At 27.5% G+C, this 21634-nt stretch overlaps 1 protein-coding gene across 1 annotated transcript; it reads left to right on the forward strand.

The window, feature by feature from the left end:
- Window positions 1-13317: 13317 nt before the first annotated feature.
- LOC111317396 (LEAF RUST 10 DISEASE-RESISTANCE LOCUS RECEPTOR-LIKE PROTEIN KINASE-like 1.5) lies at window positions 13318-16440 on the forward strand. The gene has a single exon (XM_022919820.2). The coding sequence runs from the start codon at window positions 14270-14272 to the stop codon at window positions 16169-16171; it is 1902 nt and encodes a 633-aa protein (XP_022775555.1). The 5' UTR covers window positions 13318-14269; the 3' UTR covers window positions 16172-16440.
- Window positions 16441-21634: the final 5194 nt, after the last annotated feature.

Consider the following 21634-nt stretch of genomic DNA (forward strand, 5'->3'; position numbering starts at 1 on the left):
ACTAGAAGCAAATAGGAGAAATAAGAGAGAAGAAGAGAAGAGAGAGGGGAGAAGCAAGAAACAAAACTTAGGGATTTCAATTAGGAAAGAAAGAAAAAAAAAAGAAGGGGATTTTTAGATTTAATTGACTTTTACTGATAGATTTTCTGTCAATAATTCAAAAAATTTTAACCTTTAGTGATACATTACCAATGAAATCTGTTGATATTTCTAACTTTTAGTGATGGATTATAAAAAAAATTCGTTGCTAATTAAAAAAATTTCCCTCTCAATTTAATTCCAAAAAAAATATTTTTATTTTTTTAAACCAAAAGCTTTTTACCGATGGAAATAATCCATTGATAAAACGTTTAGCAATGGATTATCGATGAGTTTTTTCAATGGTAATAGATAAGCCAAATTTTCAATTTTCTTACATCAACTTTACTTACCAAATACCAATGATTTTTTTTTTTTGGTTGGTAAGCTATCGATAAAAAATTTATAAATTTTCTTTAAAATTTCTTTAAAATATTTTTTGATAAACTATCAAAAATTTGTTGACAATTACCAACAAAAAAATTCCATTGATAAAAATCCTTCAGTATTAAAGAGATTTTTGGTTGTGGTTTTCTATTTCTCAAACCAAAACTATCTTTAAATATGATTTATTTAAGCCTAAATGAAAGTCTAATTGTTGTTTTTAAAGTGAACTTATTCATCTTGGACTTAATATAATTTTGATAATATTGGTTTAGAGAAATGTATTAACTAGAGAAAGATGCGTTGTAAGAACAAGGTTTTCCAACATTGAATTTGTGTTATTTTTCTATATTAATTTATAGAGTTTTAATATTTAAATTTTATATTGATAAAAAACTCTTTGATTTTACTTTCTAGTGGATCAAACAAAATCAAAATGCAAATTTTCTATGAAAAAATTTTGAATTTTTACTAAAAACTATGCAATTGTCTAACAACTGCATAAAAGGTAGTTTTGAAAATTTTCTACAATTTTTATATATTGAATTAGATGATGGATTTTATATGGATAGAAAGCCCCTTAAGTTCAGTTTCTAAATATTCAAATGGATCTTCATTTAGAGTTGTATAATTCAAGTTATGATCAAATTAGTAAGTAGAGTGCAAAATAAGATTTAGTTTAAAGTTTCCAAGTGTACTATTTTTCTAAGCATAAGGATTGATCTCTTCAAGTCAAAATATGCCTCTCTTGTTTTTCAAGCTAGAGGATCAATCCCTTCAAGTCATAATGCCCATCCCCTATTTTTCAAGCTAGAGTATTAATCTGGGATCGATCCTCTCAGTTCTAACGACTATATTTTTTAATCTGAAAGCATGAGGATCGATCCCCTTCGTACATAAAGTTTGTACAAGGATAAAATTTGAAGGAAATAACGGCTTTTTTTTAATTTCAATGACTCACAACAACTAGAAATGATATCCTACTATAAAAATGAAGCCTACAACACATTCTAAATAAGATGATGATGAATCAAGAGCTTTAAATAAAAAAAATCAAGAGCTTTATAGTCAATAGTGCTTCAATTCTATATTCTTCTTGTAATCCTTGTATCCAATCTTCATTTGTCTCTTCATTTTTGTACTCAACCTTAGCAAGCATTTACCTATTGGAGGTTTTTAATAATTTGCAAATTCCATTGACATCCAAAAAGGAATAGAGAACAAAATGTGTGGTATCCTCTTGTGAGCTTTATAATGAGATTAGGTAAAATCCTATAAAAGGTGTTGCTATCTTAAACGTTGAAAAGATAAAGACTGTATCTTGTAAGAATATTTTTCACTAGTGAATTTAAAGCTTGGCTAGGAAAGCTAAGGAAGAAGATATAGGTGCTTTTGAAAAAGGACATAACCTTTATAAATCCTTGTGTTTGATCTCTCTACTCTTACTTCTTTATTTTCATTGTTGTTTATTTTACTTTAATTTCCTTTATTATTGCTAATATCATCAAATTTCCATCAAAGATTTTATTGTTTTAAATTTTTTATTCAAATTCATTGAAAGTCAGTTTTGAGAAAGAATTTTAAAATAATCTAATTTATCCCTTCTTTTAGATTGTTATTTACACTTAAGCTAATAACCTTTATATAAAAATAAAGGTTATATTCAAAATTGTTCGAACTATCAAAGAATAAATCTTATGAGTCATGCTATGAAACTTTAGGAGAGAGTAATTGAATGTAAGTTATGATATGAGGTCAGTATATTCAAAAACCAATTTGAATTTATGCTAAGACGCTTCACAACAAAGGTAATTCTCTTATTAAGGCTTTTGTTAGAGAGTTTTCTAGTAAAAAAGAAAAATCTACATATGATATTTATCAACTTGGAAAAAAAATAGATAGAGTTTCTTGAAAGGTGTTTTGGTTAGCTTTAACAGAGAAAGAAGTTCCATTAAAATACATTTACATAGTTAAAGATATGTATGAAAGAGTTGTAACGAATGTAACTATATTCGTGTGCTTCACTGAAAGCTTTTCTATTATCTCAAGATTGCATTGCAACTTAGCACCAAATTCATTTATTTTTGCATTAGTTATAGATGAGCTTACATGATATATCCAAAATAATTTTTATCGTACATGTTATTTGCTGATGATATATCTTTAGTTGCTTAAACTAATGATAATCTTAATGCAAAATTAAAATTATGGAGACATACACTAGAGACTTGATGCTTTAAATTGAGTAGATCTAAAACTAAATATATGGAATGTAAGTTTAATAGTCATAGGAAAGCGAGTGTTAATTTGATTAAGGTATTAGATTTTCTTTTATTATGCAAACTAAATCTTAGTTTTGCATAATCTTAATGTCCAAGGTCTTAGAACAAGATAATTTTCACAATTTCTTGATTGAAGAAAAATCATACCGTGATCCATTATAAATTCTATATAAGTGTTTTATGACGTTTTGGTTTCTCTCTCTTGACCTATTTTATCTTCACACACTTTTTTGATAGACAAAAAGGCATCATTATATAGGCAGAGAAAGCAGTAATTTTTTATTTATCCTCTAATAGCATTTTTTCATACGCTCTATCAACTATGAGTTATTAGCATAATAACACTTTTCAATTTGATCAATGGGATTTTTAACTTTCATTAATTATCAAACAATAAATATCATTTAATTAAAACAAAATATATTACTTCAAGTTAGATAACGGCACCATAGTATCTAACATTCTCCCACTTAGCTTGTGTGGAGTTATTCAACTTTATTGTTTAATAATAAAACATAAAGCGCATAATATGAGCTAAGTTATTTTTTCAATTGATCAAATCATAAATAATCATTGAGAGAAAACTAATAAGGAACATAGCAGTTGTATGTTATTAGCTTAATATAATCCCTTCTATGAATCATATTATTAGTTCTATACTGAATAACGCTTTCTATGAGAGTTATCATAATGTTCCAATAATGTCATCATTAGAAACAAATCTAATTCATATTCATATAAGTCAATTATGTATATATATAAACATAATGGAAGATGTTGCATTAACGTGTAAGAAATAATACTTAAAAGAGTTTAGAGTATTAAATACTTATGAACATAAAAAATTTACTATAATTTCAATAATGGTTTTCAATAATATCCATTCGTTTGACATGTTCATTAAATATCTTTAGTGGTAAAACTTTTGTTAACGGATCCACAATCATAAGATTGGTGCTAATGTGTTCAATTGATATTTTTTTGTTTTTGAACTTCTTCTTTAACAACAAAGAATTTGAATTCCATGTGTTTAGCACCTTTCAAATAGTTGTCATTTAAAAAAAATACTATTGTGATATTATCATAATAAATTTTCAACAGCTTGGCATTACTATCGACAACTTCAAGTCCTGAAATAAAGTTTTACAACCATAAACCATGAATAGTGGCATCAAAATATGCCATAAACTTAGCTTTCATAATGGATGCAGTAATTGCTCCACCGACTAAAAGAAACAAATAGCCAAATGTGGATTATCTAGTTTTCACATACCTAGTAAAATCTGAATTTGAATATCCTATCACGTCAAGATGATCAAACCTCTTATAAGTGAGTATATGATTTTTGTTCTTTGCAAGTATCTTAATACTTTTTTTGTAGCCCTCAAATATCTAATCCTAGATTACTTTGATACCTACCTAACATTTCGATACTAAAACTAATGTCTAGTTGGTACAAGTTTGGGCATGCATATGCATCAAGCTTCCAACAATAGATGCCTAAAGAGTTTGTTCCATTTGTTTGCTTCCAATTCATTCTTTAGGCATTGCATAAGGCTCAATTTATCTCTTTTTGGAATTGGAACAACACTTGCATAGTACTTTTCCATTTTAAATCCCTTTAGAATTCTATTAATATATATTTTCTAAGACAATCCTCACAATTATTGTAATTTATCATGGAATATATCAATTCCAATTACATAGGATGCCTTACCCATATCTTTCCTTTCAAAATCCTTAGAGAGAAATTTATTAGCCTTATGTAATAAGCCAAGATCATTAGTAACGAGTAAAATATCATCAACATACAGAATCAAAACTATAAACCTTCTCCTACTAACCTTCTAATATATGTATTAATCAACATTGTTTTCTTTAAATTGAAAGGAAATGATAATGTCATTGAACTTAAGATAACATTGTCAGGAAGCTTATTTGAGTCCATATATTGACTTTTTAAGTTTACACACGATGTGTTCTTTTTCTTTAATTGAAAAACCCTTGAGTTGGTCCATGTAAACTTCTTTCTCTAAATTCCCATTCAGAAAAATTGTTTTCACATCCATTTGATGTAGTTCTAAGTCATAATATGACATTATTGCCATAATAATTCTAAATAAATCCTTTTTAGAAATCAAAGAAAATGTGTCTTTATAGTCAATGCCATCTTTTTAACTAAACTTTTAGCTACAAGCCTAGCCTTGTATTGTTCATTATTGCCATTTGAGTCGCGCTTGGTCTTGAGAACCCATTTGTACCAAACTTTTTTACAACTTTAAGTAATTCAACAAGATCTCGGACATCATTATGATCCATTGATTTCAACTTTTTTTTTCATGGCATCTAACCATTTGGTAGAATTAACACTTTTGTACACACCTCATTTTGTTCGAGGTTTTGAAATTTTTTAAGTTTTCTAGTCTTAAAGTTTTATTTATCCATTAATTAAGACTTTGGGCGTGTCTTATTGAACTTGGTTTTAGGTTTGGATCTTAGACCCAAATAAATGTTACCCAAATAAATGTTTTTTAATTTATCTAGTTTATTAGTTTGTTTTATTTATTTACTAAAAACAAAAAAAAAAAAACCAAAAAATAAAAAAAAAAGTTTGGGAAGGTCGAATTTGTGTAGGACTAGTTCTTTCAGATTAAAAGGTTTTTAATTAGAATTAAAGTCTGAGCTTGAATTAAAATGAAATTGTAATTCCTTTAAATCTAAAGTTCTATTGAATTTGAAATAGAATCTCTATTTAAAGAACCCACACAAACACCATAAAAAGGGAGGAAGGGGGACGAATAGAGGAGTAACAACTGAAGTCACCTTTGCCTAAATCTTATTAGTGATACTCTACTTAGACCCCAGACTACCCTTGTCCACTAACAACTCATAATTTGGCCACAATTCCACTAGGAAAAAGCACCAGCAAGCAATTATCCATACCCAGAATAAACAACAATTACCCTCATACAGTCTCATATCATAAACCCATACCTAAGAACCTAGAGGAATTGAAAGACAAAAAAAATAGGGGAAATAATTCAGAGTTGAAGAACCTAACAGAAGCAATTTTTGAAACATCAATCAAAACCAAAAAGCTATAACACACAGCAAGTTAGCAAAATGCACAACCATCATACACAATTTGATAACACTAATAGAAACAAAGCAAAAAAAAAAAAAAATCAAGATCGTTTCTGGCAGTATTTTTTTGTTTTGTTTTGTTTTTATTGAGTTCTCAAAATCTCTTTTTGGTATTGAGTTGAAATTTTTTGTAGAATTCAAAGAGGGTTTAAGGTATAATTAATAATAAGAGGTGGAGTAGTAAGTAGCAAGCTGTTGGATTTTGGATAAATAAAGAGGGCTGCCAATTGGAAGCATAAAAAAGGGAAAAATGCTAGAGGCTTCTAAAAGAGTGAAGAAGCCAAAAATTAGGGGTCCATTTGTTTGATTCAAAAGCTTTGGGTTTTAACCCAAGTTTTGGTAATTGCTTGTTATTTTTTTTCTTTTCTTTTTTTTTTTCACTTGCGTATATATTTATTTATTTGTTTATTTATATGTCACATGTTAGAATTTCTAGATTAGGAATATATTTATAGATTATTTGAAAGTAAGTAAAAAATGATTTTTAATTTTTGAAAATAAATGAAAATTCATCAAATGATGAAATTCTAAGAAAGTTACAGGCGTCTAATTCTCTTTAAAATTTTTAAATGAGAGAACTTTTTCTAAATTTGATCAAGGCATTGAAGGATTTAGAAATTGGTTTCAAAATAAGAATTTTTATTTATTTCTAATTTGAGAAAAATAAAATTGAAACAAATTGTGATTTTCTTTCTTGATTAATTAAATTGTGATTACATTAATTAAATTTTTTATTTTGATTATTGTATTTTATGAATTGAATTATGTATTTTATTATCTATTTTTTCCATAAAATATTTAAAAAATCTGATGATGGAGCTTCTTTAAGGAAAAAAGTGTGTTACTTGAATACTCTTAAGGTGAGAAATATTTTTAAGAGGTCGACCAAAGTATTGGATAAAACCTAAAAATATCATCAATATTTAAATATTAAAATTAACAAAAATAATAAACAGTGAAATTAATTAGGAGAAAGAGACCATTTTAATAAAAGCTTAGATAAGATAACTTAAGATTAATTGTTACCATTTTAGAATGGGCATTATAGGGGTTCTATAACCTTCCCTACATGTAACTGAACTTTTTAACCTAGTTCTATTTAGAAGACCATAACATATTCTTTTAAGGATCCTTAATCAAGCTTAGAATAACCTTAGAATGGTATATTCACTTAGGTGACCAATCATAGCTAGTTTGGTAGTGACTTCATGTTATGTCTAATGGGTTAGTTCTAAGACATACATGTTATGACAGATTGGTGACTCTATTAGAGATTTAGAAAGTCAAGCCAATTCTTAGTCTTAAATTGTTTTAAGCCTTATTTAAGTGGTTTTAATTTATTTATGTTTGTTATTTCTTCATGTTTATTAATTTGTTTGCTCTTTATTTTTTATCTATTTGTTTGAACAAGAAAGTTTGTTAAAATATTTTTATGTTACTTGACACACAATGTACATGCATTTCATATATAAGTTCTCTATTCGAGCTTTGTCCTTTTTAGGAAAGAGTAAGTGCATACATTATTGTAAGGTGATAATCTCTGTGTGCGCTAGCGATAAAACTCACTCAAATTGAACTGTTTTCATTTGAAGCTTATTATGGGTGAGTATTGTGGTGCTTTATTAGTCTGAAATGGACAGTGATATAAGAAAAAAATTAGGAACCTTTAGATTATCAAAATATTCTAACCCTACATATAAAATAACCTAAAAAGCCAACTTTAGGTTAGAGCCATATCCATTCATTATTAGTATATAACCCAAGATTAAGACACATGAAGGAACTTTTGTAGTTTCATTTGTATGAATTTTGTGATGAAGTTGAAAGAGTTTGGTTTATTTAGTCTTTCATGCATTATTATATGGCAAATATTAACATATTTATACATTTATACATTTATACATCCATGCATTATTGAATTTTTATGTATCTAGTATCTAATGCATGCATTTATCCATTCATACATCATAAAATAGTCATGTTAATCTAGGTAGTCATTTGTTCATTCATACATCATTATGAGGTAAACATTAATTTATGCATCCATTCATACGGTCATTTGTCAATCCATGGATCATTAAGTTATTATGTGCATACATTTATTTATTCGTTCATGCATCATTGAATTGTTATGTATCACATCTAATACATGCATTCATCTATTCATTCATGCATGTAAAATTTTTTTTTTAACAAATTAGAATGATTATGGCATCTAGTAACATATCATCCTAATTATGGTAAATAGGTTTGAAGTACCTTAGTCATCAAAGAATTTCAAGCAGCATACTCATCACCATTATAACAATCGCACTTAAGCATAGCTTATGGAGCAGGAATAGGCTAGCCAAATTGAAAGGTTAAGAAGGCCCAAATAGAAATCAAAAGAAAGTTAGAAAAGATTATGAAGATGCTCAATAGAATGAATAAAGGAAAGGCTGCTGAAGAAACTCCAGTTTTGCCTAATCACCTATCCAAAAAGGAAAATAAAGCTCACACTGTGATCTATAAGGGTTAAGAATTCGATAGTTCGTCTCATATTACCATCACCTAATGCATCAAGCCCGTGTAGCTACAGTCTATTATTATCCAATGCCAATATCAGTTTTTCAACCAGTTTTTCAATCACCTACACATGTGCATAACCCTGGGACTACACTAATTGCAAGACTAAACAAATAAGCAAGTGGTTCAAGGAGACCTCGAAATAATCAAGAAAAAGCTCATATTGATCCTATCCCTATGTCATATAAACTTGTTAAAAACCACCTAGTAGCGCTTGTTTAGCTAGAACTGTTAAAGCCATCCTATTCTAATTGGTATGATGCTAATGCCATTTGTGATTATCATAATGGGAATGTGGGGCATTCAATAAAAAGTTGTCTAACTTTCAAGTATAAAGTCTAAAGTTTGATTAAAGCAAGCTTGATGAGTTTTGATAAGTTAGATGGGTCAAACATTGGTAAAACCCCTTTGCCTAACCATACAGGAGCATAATTTTGAGAATGATAAGAAAAGTTGGAGCTATTTAAAGCTACTTGTCATTTTAAGATTTTTTTTAGAAGTAATGCTAAGATTTCTTTTATGTATTAAGATTTCATTTTATTTTTTATCTTTTAATAAAAGTGGCAAATATGATGCATTTTTATAACATTTCCTCTTTCATGTGAATCACCATTATATACTTTTATCTTTTCATGTCTTTTTCTATACTCATTTTTAGATTTCAAATAATGAATGTTCAGACAATAATGATAATAGTAAGGGACTCAATTTTGAAAACTTATTTATATTGATAAACGTGGTCTCTGAAGATTATTTGACTAAAAGGAGTTCAAATTACTATAAAGTTTCTATTTATTGAAAAGTAAAATAAAGATGTCTTATAAGCATGTGGTTTTTTATGATGATTTATCCGTAAGACAAGTTTATGTTTAATAAATGAACTTTAAAGAAAGTATTCATATTTGAAATGAGAAATGACCATATTTTTTTACCTTTCGTGAAAATGAAATTTGTCTATTTATTATCCATTTTGAGCCTATTATGATTTTTTTTCTAAAATCCTTAACCAAGGATCACCTTTCACATTATAGGGTAAATTTTGAAAAAGATGGCTTGCAAAAAAAAAAAAAAGATCACAAAAGATTTTAAAGATGAAGATTGAAAAAATTCTTTTATTAAAAGAAAGGTGAATGTCACAAATGATATGAAGTTTAAAGTAAAAAGATCTTTTTGTGAAGAAATTCTTCTTGAAGAGAAAAAAATGAAGAAATGATGTGAAAAATAAAAAGATGGAAAAGAAAAATGAAAAGGAAAAGGAAATGTGAAAAAATGATAAAGAATAGGGTAAAATGCCAAGGTGCTTCAAATGATAAAATGGCCTTTTGGTTTATAACCCTTTCAAACATATGTTTTGAGATTATTTTATCCTTTTTTTTTCATAACCCTTTACCTTAGCCTATGTTACGTGTCTTAAAAGTTCATTTTGATCAAATATGAATATTTGAATTGAAGAGTTGGATATTGAACTAAGGAATGCTTGTCATAAGACAATGAGACCATGATTTGTTCCAGCATTTTGGGATTCGTTTGAAATTAGATAAGGATATCAATAATGAAAAAATGAGAAAAAGAAATGAAAGGAAGAAAAATGAGAAAGATGTGAAACATGAAAAAAAAAGAAAAGAAAAGGAAGAACCAAATAAAAAACCTAAAAGGTTGATTTGGTTAGAAAATATTTGAGTTGAAAAAATCAATGTCATCTAATAATTCTATTGAATTGAGGCAAGGTTTGATAAACTTAATGGTTTAGGAATTCAATAGATTGAGTTTTTTTAAAAAGAATTATGAATTAGAATTCAAAATTGTCTAAATATTCATTATTTAAATGTTAATATCTCATTCAAACAGTAACAGTAATTTTCTTTTATTCATTTGTTCTTGACTAGATTTCTTTTATTCCTTTCAATAATGAATACCCATTTCTTCTCATTTTCTTGTTCTTTACCAAATTTGCATCCTAGAATGAATTAAGAAAATGTATGACTGCATTACATTTACCTTGAGTTGAAATGATGATAAATAAATGAATGATAATGTTTATAAAAAATTCTTGCATTCCTTTGAAAATAAATCCAAAGATGACAAGGGTAAGAAGAGAATGAAATGAGACAGGTGAAAGAGCTTGAGAAAATATTTTACTGATATGGTGACCAAGTGATGAAAACAATGATGGATCGATTAACGGAGTTTGTAAGTTTTGACCAAATGATGAAAATGATAATGGATCAGTTGATGGAATTTATGAGTTAATTATGAAATTATTGTACGAAAAAGTTAAAAAGGAAAATTATGAATGATGAGAGTAAAAAGAGATCATACACAGTTATGATTGCCTAAGAGATGAAAAAAAGTAAAGGATCGAAAGTTGAAGAATGAAGGCATTGAAAGGATCTTAAAAACCTTTTTGCCATGATTAGAGTTTCATTCATGACATTGCATTCATGAAATTTGTTTCATAAAAAGTTATGATCTTAGATCTTGAAATGATGATTAATGAGAGTGTGAAATGTTTTCCTTGATTTTTATCCTTGGTAAAGGATATTTTTGGAGAATATGATTTGATTCCCGATAAAAATTTTTTTTGAAAGAACGAGTATGGTAATGATCCTCGATTGAGGAAATATTTTTGCAAAAATAAGAGTTTGATAACATTTTGATCCTTATATGAGGAAAATATGATGAATATAAAGTTTGAAACCTTTAAATGAAAAAATTATTTCAAGAAGAGTTGGTAAACCTTGGTTAAGGAGATCTTTCATTTTTAAAGTTTCATAACCTCTGCTTAAAAGAGTTTTTTCATTATAAGATAAGAATTTTTTATACGAAGTTTTAAGATTTCAAGTGAGAATCTTTGAATCTTATATTTGAATCTTTTAGATTTTTAAATATAAGTTTTTGAATCCTTGATGCGAATCTTAAAGACTTAGCAAATTTGAAGAATCTTTTGATGAGAATCTTAAATCTTCGATTTGAATATTTGAATGAATCCTTAATCTTTTTTAGATAAAAATCCCTTTTATACTTTAAAGTTGTTGAGTCTCTGATGAGATGAGCTTTTTATATATTTTAAAGTTGTTGAGCATTTGATGAAAGGAGCCTTTTATATTTTTCGAAGTTATTAAATCTATGATGAGAGGAGTTTTTTAAATTTTTTAAAGTTGTTAATCTTTTGATGAGAGGAGCTTTTTATATTATTCTAAGTTATTGAGCTTCTGTTGAAAGAAACTTTTTAAAACTTTTAAAGTTGTTGACCCTTTGATAAGACGAGCTTTTAAATTTTTTTAAAATTGTTGAACCTCTGATGAGAGTAGCTTTTTAAATATTTTAAAGTTCTTGAGCCTCTGATGAAATAAGTTTTTTATATTTTTCAAAAGTTATTGAACCTCTGATGAGAAATGTCTTTTATATTTTACAAAGTTGCTAAGCTTTTGTCGATGGGGTTTTATTAAGATGAGATTTTAAAACTATTAAAAAAATCTTTTTAAATATCAATCTTTGATGAGAATTTCTAAATTTTTTGAATGTGAATTTTTGAATTTTATATGTAAATCTCTAAAATTTTTCAAATGCGTATCTTCGAATTTTTTGCAAATCTTAAATTTTTTTTGAATCTTGAACTTTTGTGAATCTTTGAATTCAATTGCAAATCTTTGAAATCTTACAAATCTTTAAATTCTTACGAACCTTTGATTTTCTTACAAAAATTTGAATTTATTTTTGAATCTTTAAGCTTTTGGGAGAACCTTGAATGTTTTGTAAGTATTTAAATTCAAATTGAGAATATTTGAATTCAATTACGAACTTCTAAACTTCAAGTTAAGAATACTTGAATTTCAAATTGCGAGTGTTTGAATTTTCACTTGCGAACTTTCGAATTTTAGTTGCAAATTGCGAATCTTTATTTTAAGTAAGAATTTCTAGATTTTTTTCTTTCGTGTCGAATTTGGATGTGATAAATATCTATATTTTTGCACAATTCATATTACACCAAAAATGCATAAATTTAGATAGCTATAGACAACCCATTTTGTTTAGGGTTTGAAATTTTTTCGATTTTCAAATCCCAAAGTTTTCTTTATCCATTAATTAAAACTTTGGGCTTGTCTAATTGCACTCGGTTTTAGATTTGGGTCTTAAACCCAAATAAATGTTTTTTTTTTAATTTATCTAGTTTATTAATTTATTTTATTCATTTTTTTAAAAAATCATAAAATTAAAAAAAAAAGTTTGGGAAGGCTAAATTTGTTTAGGACTTGTTCTTTTGGATTAAAAGGTTTTCGATTGAAATTAAAATCTGAACTTGAAGTAACATGTGTTATCATTTTAACTTCGCTTCTGATGTTAAAAAATTTTACTACCAATGTATTAAATAATTTTTCTATATGAGAAATTAGCAATCCACTAATATTTAATAACTTTCAATCATTCTTTAAATTTTTTATTTTTTATATTTTTATAAAATTTTGAAAATTATCTTCCTAATTACACAATTATCCTTGTCGTTATAGGTAAAAATATTTCAAACAAAATTTTTTATTACTATAACTGAATTTAATTTTTAAAATTATACATTATAAATACAAATTTGTTTTTTAATTTTTTATAACTATACATCATAAATGAAAATTTTACAATACCAAAAGTCAAAATTGAAAAATTTTATGAGTTAATGGAAATATAACGTTAAATAATTTAATTATCATTGATAAAATTTTGAGTAAAAGATTACAAATGATAAAATCTAACATTATTCAAGTTCCAATTTAATTTAACATTAAAAGTTAATAACTTAAAATCAGAGATATCTAAATTTGAACTATCTGAATTCAAATATCTAAATGTAAAAGCATGAATGACCTGTATCTGAAATTAGGTAAGCATAAGATAATGCAAATTCAAAATAATTTAAATACAAAATTATTCCAATTCAAAATTATCTGAAATAATTTAAATTTTCTTCGATACAAATTGAGTCAACTAAAAGTGATGGACTCAAATCACGCCTACGTCCCCATTAGGCATTAGCTATTTAGCTACCTCCAAGCGGCAGCAATAAGATGAGTTGTGATTCTGGGCAGCAGTGGGGAATGGGGCCATGCGCATTTGCCGATGCAACAGTAAAACCTCAGCTACAATTAGGGGGCGTGGTGCTCTAGTTCGTGTATTTGTTTAATGCTTCGGCTTACGCCTGTACCTATACATGTAAACCAAACAAATATTCAGTACTAAAAGTTGTTAGTACAACAGTAATTTTTCTATTAGCTTCTCAGAAAATGAAAGCTTTTCTTTGCTTATTAAAAAAATTAAATAAAATAAAAAAGAGTGTCCCGTGAACGGCGTAAAACTTCAGTCTTCACACTACTAGGACATGAAATGTCCAAATGGGGGGTTTCTCAAGATCCTTCAAAGTTTTACGCTTTGTTTAAATGACTTTCGCGTAAATGACAATTTCAAAATTACCATTACATTCCTCCCCAATTCAAAGTGTTTGAAAGAGTGATAAATAAATTCGAAAAGCAAACCGCTTTGATAAAGTTAAAAAGGAAGAGGGAAAGAAAGCAAGGAAAATAGGGCCCTGACCCTCGGCCTTGTAGTGTTGCATTGGGCCAGCCAGCGCCCATTCCTAATGAGTTTCCTCATTTGTTTGTCTTCACTCCACCTTCAGTTCACGTGACAACTTCTTCTCCTACCCAGACTCCCAACTCTAAGTCTCTAAGAACCTAGGCAGATAGAACCCTCAAAAGCACTCAACAAAATCAGATTCAGATCGACCCTTTGATGACCTCTATCACTTGCAAAGTCTTCTATCTTCCTTCATGCCTCCACCACCATCAATCTCCACTCTCTTAGCCACCTTTTTCTTCATCTTTCTCCACCAGCTGCTCACTATAGCTACTTTAACTAATCAATCATGTTCCTCCCATCCAGAAACCTTCTCTAGATCTCCATGCCCACCCTTCACTTCAACACCTCCTTTTCCTTTCTCTCTATCTGTAGGGTGCGGCCACCCCTCTTTCCACATCAAATGCTCCACTCCTTACTCTACCATCTCCATCAACAACCTCTCTTTTTCTTTACTCAAGTACGAACCCAACTCCACTTCCCTCACTCTCTCTCTCCTACCCCTAGCAAAACCCCGTTCCAATTGTTCTTCTTTTCATTTCCTTTCCATTTCCAATCACTTCATCGATCTCTCAGGTACCCCATTTCGAATCTCAGATGGTTCTTGCTCTAGACTATCCGTCCTCCATTCTTGTTCCCCTCCAAATCTCCCCAAATGTAGCCAATGCCCTTGGGAATGTAGGCTCATCAAAAACCCAGTCAAACTCCTCCATGGCTGCGGATCCACCCGCTTTCTTCCAGAACAAGGCTGCCAAGCTGACGTCTTGGGTTACCTCGAAAATTTCTTCTTCAAAATGGGTTTTCAAGTGGAATGGGACGAAGCTCAAGACTCCTACTTCTCAAGCTGCAAAGACTGTAAATCGAAGAACGGTTTTTGCGGCTTCAACTCCTCAGACCCCAATAAACAATTCCTTTGTTTCCAATCCAAAACCACCATTTCCCCACCTTGGATTAAGGTAGATCACCCTCACAGAATCGCAATCTTATCCTCTGTCTTCACATTAACATGCATTTTCCTTGTTATGTCAGTAACCATTGCTATTTTTCGATCCAAAAAACTCAAATCCCAATCCATAGAAGAAGACCCAACAACTTTATTCCTCCACCGTCACCGTTCCGCTAGTCTCCTCCCTCCCGTTTTCACCTACGAAGAGCTAGAATCTTCCACCAACAATTTCGACCCAAAACGCAAAATCGGCGATGGCGGCTTCGGGTCCGTTTATTTAGGCCATCTTCACGACAATCGAATCGTAGCCGTTAAATACCTCCACAAAAACAACCAGTCGGGCAAAGCTTTATCAACCAAATTTTTCTGTAACGAAATCTTAATCCTTTCTTCAATTAACCACCCAAATCTCGTTAAACTTCACGGGTATTGCAGCGACCCCAGAGGGTTACTTTTGGTTTACGATTATGTCCCCAATGGAACCCTCGCTCACCACCTTCACGGTCGTCCGAAAACCTCGCTTTCGTGGCAAGTGAGGGTCGATATCGCTTTGCAAACGGCTTTAGCTATCGAGTATTTGCATTTCTCCGTTGTGCCGCCGATTGTTCATCGAGATATAACGTCATCAAATATTTTCGTTGAAAAAGATATGAGGATTAAAGTAGGGGATTTTGGGCTTTCCAGGCTTTTGGCTTTCCCTGAAAACTCGTCCTTAAAGTCGGATTTCGTTTGGACTGGGCCTCAGGGAACGCCCGGGTATTTGGATCCGGATTATCACCGGTCATTCCGGTTAACGGAAAAAAGCGACGTTTACAGCTTCGGCGTCGTTTTATTGGAGTTGATTTCCGGGTTAAAAGCGGTGGATCAAAGGAGGGAAAAAAGGGAAATGACATTGGCTGATTTGGTTGTTTCGAAGATCCAGATGGGATTGTTGCATCAGGTGGTGGACCCTGATTTGGTCCTTGCTGGGGAAGCCATGGACGGTGTTGAAGCGGTGGCGGAACTGGCGTTCCGGTGCGTCGCGTCTGATAAGGATGATAGACCGGATGCCAGGGAGATCGTGGGGGAACTCAAACGGATCAATAGCCGTACACGTGTGCTTAGAGTGTCTTGTTCGAATGGAAGTAAAGCCGACGTGGCAAAGGGTTGATTTCGATTTTACGTGACGTGGGGTCTTGTGGGGATTTTGACCTGACATGTATCAGAATGTTTATTTAGTTTTTACTGTGGTTGTTTTGCATCATTTAGTTTGGGTAAATTTTGGGAACGTACGTTGTACAGTGGAGTAATCAGAAAAAAAATGAATTTTAGACCCACGAGTTTGCAATTAATGTTCCAATATGTATGCTACAAGTTGTGGTGATAGTATATTGGTTTTGTCGGTTTGAATATTGTTGAATAGATGTTTGATTTTTTTGGTAGGGTAATGCTTTTTTTCCCCCCAAAAAAGGGGCCAATGCTTTCCTAAAATGCAACAATTATGAGCAATGTTATTATACCATACACCCCTGTGTCTCTTATTTATTTTTAATGTGGTAACATTTTATTAAACAATTTAGGGATGAAATCCATCCATTTATAGTAGGTCAAATCATTTATAAATATAATGTATAAATTTAAATTATTTGAGGTTTATAGAATATAAAAATAGAAGTAAGGATCAACAAGCATTTTCAAATCCTTGCACATTTTCATTTGACATTGGAACTACCATTTAACTCAGTCCCCAAAGTAGCGGAAAAGAAATTTAACATTTATAGGCCATTTCCTGTGCCAATATCACATCACAGTTGCCTGTTCTGCTCAGATGTAGCTCAAGAGTCCAGAAGGTATGGCATGGCTTTTTTTGTAAACAGGGTCGGTGGGTGCCTATGCAATTGGTCAAATGCGCTAAAAAGGCTTTGCATCCCCCTTACCAAACCCACATTTTTGTCTAAAATATGGACAATTCAGAGAGCAGATCCAACAGGATGGCGGATGCTTAAAATTTTCAGGATCCGTGAATTTTAAAAATCGTCACATTTACATCGAGCGGTACGCATTTATAGTATACACATGTTAGTTGTTCCTGTCATTGTTCAAAAACCATACGTTTTGTTTGTCATTTTGTTAAGGCTAAGTTTAGCAATGTCAAATGAGTCAAGGTCGGTATAATTCATTTAAATAGTAACTTATCTGTTAAAAAGTTATGTTAGTTCAGTATTATTTTTTAACCTATTATACTGATATTGTCTATGAAAGTTAAATGTACGGTGTAACATAGTACATAACCTGATATTTTTATGGTTTGTGTAAGGTAGGTATGTCGTTTTTCGTGCTGAAAATTTATTAAATAAAAATATTAAAATTATAATCTTAATATTTAAAAGAACATGCACACTCATACATATAAAAGATATTATAAAACACAAAAATATTATTCTATTTTTATTATCCTCATATGATAATTCATTTATATAATGTGTTTTATCTTATGCATTTATTTTATACCTTATCTTATAATAATTTATTTTGTTAATTAAAATTTTTTTAATTTGATTTTTATCATTTTATTTTTACTAATCACTAATTAAATATAATTTATTTGTCAATAATTTAAATATTTTATAAGTATATTATTCAATATAATTTTATTTTATAAATTATCAACAAAATATTAAAAGTAAATATAATTTTATTACAATATAAAAATAACATGAATACACTTAAAAGTTACGAGCCCATTTATAAAAATTATGAATCCACATGACACGACTAGGCCTGCGTGCTATGTTGTGCTGTGCTGTAACTCATATGTTACTAGTTGGTTTTGGCTCTTGACGGGTGGTATTATGTCAACTCATGAGTTTAAAATTTTTTAATCCAACACAACATATATTTTATATAAAAATATAATTTTTATATTTGATTTATAGATATTTAACTTTTAAGATAATTTTAGATTTTTAATAGTATCAAAAAATTTTCGAAATCAAAAACTCATTTATCTTTATATTTTTTAAGATTTTGAGAAAAAAATTATTTTTATTTCTCATTTAACTTGAATAACAAGTGTTTTCCTTTTATTTTATCCTTTTGAAAATTAACTTATTACAAACATAGTATTAAAAACCAATAACACAAATACTGCATTTGTTGAAAGTTTTAACGTAATATTTAACTACTTCTTTTTCAATGTGAATTATTTTTTGGATTTTTTTAATAAAACGACGGTATTTTTTGTGAATACAATATAATATTTGAATACCTTTTTTATATATATTTTTATTCAAATATTGTGTTTGAAAGTTTTGAAATGTAATAATTGTGATTATTTATTACTATTCTTTAAATAAAAATGTAGTATTTAATAATAGGTAAATTTTTTATATTTAAAACAAGTCTTGATTTAAACTATAAAACGGACATGAAAGACGACTTGTGCATTGGAAGTTGGTGTCTACACGGAGTATATTTCTAAAAAAATAATTACATAAATAAATAAAAATAAGCAACAATAAAGTAGGCTCACACATTAATAGAATTTGACGGCAGGTAAATTTATTTTTTTAATATTTTTTGACTTGATTATTGTGTTTACAGGCTTTGAAACGTAATAATTATAATTGTTTATTGCCTTCGAAGCTAAACGCAATATTTGAGTAAGTGTCAATTATTTAATGTGTTTTAAGTTTTTGAAATATAGTAATTATGAATTATTTATTATGTATTTTGGAAGTTAAATATAATATTTTATTTTATCGATTTTTATTAAATTTTCACTCGAATAGTGCATTTCAAATATTTGAAACGCATTAATTATGAATTATTTATTATGTATCTTGAAAGTGAAGTGCATTATTTTATTTTATTTTATTTTTTAATTTTTCATTCGAATGCTACGTTTTTAAGTTTTAAAACGTAATGATTGTGAATTATTTTTCATGTTTCTTAGATGAATAAAAATATAATAATTGATTACTAATTTTTTGTTTATAGTTAATCACTTGAATACTGCATCTTTAAGATTTAAAACGTATTAATTATCTTTTTTTTTTTTATAAATTGTTATGTTTATTATATAATGAAAGACATTATAATAAAAATATTTAATTAAGTAATTTGCTTTTCTCTTCAATCAAACATAATAATTTAACAATTTCATATTATAAATTATTCCTTGTTAGGAATTCACATTTTTTAAAAAATGACATTTTTTCTCATAATTTAAAATTTTATAAACCAAATACTCCCTAAAAAATAAATTACATAATCGATCCAAAGTTTTAAGATTTTTTATTTTAATGTTCAACCAGAAAATATACTAATGTTTTAATTGTTAATTTTTTTTTATAAATTTTTTACTTTGATGATACATCTTTAATAATGGAATAATAATGGCTGAGAATTTTGAAATGCCACGCACCTTAAAAGACACGACTTTAATATATATATATATATATATATATATATATATATATATATTTTAAAAAGTACTCCTTGTGTCCCAATATTTTTGGTTTATTTTTTATTTGGGATGTCTAAACATTATATATATATATATATATGAACATCTAAAATTTTTTTATATTTTAAAATGATTTTTTATGATTTTTTTTTTTACTTTTTGACATTAAAAGTTATAAAACTTTAATTTTATAAAAAAAATTAATTTTAACATTAAACACATTAAAATCAAAGTTTTTTTTTTTTTAAAATTCTGTGAAAGTCAATATATTCCAACATTTTGGGATGGAAAGAATAATTAACTTTTCATAGTTTTTTTTTTTTTATATTATCATCTATCATTTATAAAAAAATTTCAAAGATAAAATTTTCAATTTCTTTTTTAATTTGTCGAAGTCATGTCATTTAGACCATGTAATTTTTTAAACTTATAATCATATCATGAATTGCTATCATCATGTAGATTTGATAATTCGTATTTCTGTATCGTATTTGATATATATAATAATATAAATTATTAAAACATAAATATGACATAAATTTTAAAATGTATTTAAATCTTAAATATGAATACAATATATTTATTATACGTGTTACATATGATATGATATAACTGATACAAATAATACTAATAACATTGATATATACGGATAAACACGAATAACACTAATATACATAAATAATATTGATACACACAAATAATATTGATATATATGAATAGATAGTAGATATATGCCATTAAACATGGTACTTTATTTAAGGCATATCGACCTTTTAGCTTTAGAGTATTTAAAAAACAACAATAATTTATAAGTTACGTTTTAATAATATTATATTATGTAATATAAAATAAATTATATAATTTTTTATTATTATACATACTATTTAGAATATGTATTGTTTTTAATTTCAAATGTATAATTTTTTATTTTAACTCTTATAATTTAAAATAATAGCATATTATGATTCATGTTATTAAGATGATTATATAATTTTTTATCATTAGAAATGTTATTTATTATCATTATAATATATTATTACATATTTATATGATTTGAATTTGCTTTACTTTATCAATTATCATATTGTTGGATGTTATTTATTAAGTGATATTTATCCTTCTAAATTCTCTTTTTAATTAAAAAATTATTGTTTAATCTTTTATAAAAAGTTACAAAGAACAACATATATTTAATATGTTAAAATTTATATATTATATATACATTACTAGTATAAAAAATACTTGCATATTTGAAAAATATAAAAAAATTTATACCCATTTAATATGCATTTAACATATATTGTATATATTTAAATTTTAATATATACATTACTAATATAACAATTATAAATGTATACATAATTATATTAGTTTTTAGCATCAAATCCAAAATGATGAATTACTAAAGATTAAAGAATAAAATAATGATATATTGTATTAATATTATTATTTATATTGTATTTATATTATTAATATAAAAAAATAATTTTATAATAATTATTAAATTAGTATCATAATTAAATGTTTTAAATAATCTTTATATGATATATTGAATAACTAATTAAGTATCATAATTAAAAGATTAAAAATAAAAAATTAAAATAATCTTTATATATTTATATTAAATTAAAATAAATATAAAACATATGTTAAACATGTTTTCATGTCGTGTTATGTATTAAATATATTTCCGTGTAACATGTTTTATTTAAACATATTTTTCATATGTTATACGTGTTTAATCATATTAATACATATAAAATATAAATTGTATGGTGTTATGTATTAAATGTATTTTTGTGTAACATTTTATTTAAGCATATTTTTCATATCTCATACGTGTTTAAACATATCAATACATATAAAATATAAATTGTATCGTATCAAAATTCAAATGAACACAAATAAATATAAAACACATTTTTTAAATTACATACTATTTTTTTCGTGCTATTTTCATATCATATCATTATATCATATCTAAAATTATCAAATCTACATACATAAAAGCCTAGTAACTATTTTGTTACTAAAATTAAATAATCAAAATAAAAAAAAAATTTAAATCGTTGATGACTAAAATGCTGCGTTTCATGGTTGAGTAAACAAAATAAAAAGCCGATCAAAATTGGGTTACCAAACCTGCAATTTATCCTCACGAAAATG

This window comes from Durio zibethinus, chromosome 2 (genome assembly GCF_047325235.1).
Source record: "Durio zibethinus cultivar Kanyao isolate XHJ-2024 chromosome 2, ASM4732523v1, whole genome shotgun sequence".
Taxonomy (NCBI): domain Eukaryota; kingdom Viridiplantae; phylum Streptophyta; class Magnoliopsida; order Malvales; family Malvaceae; genus Durio; species Durio zibethinus.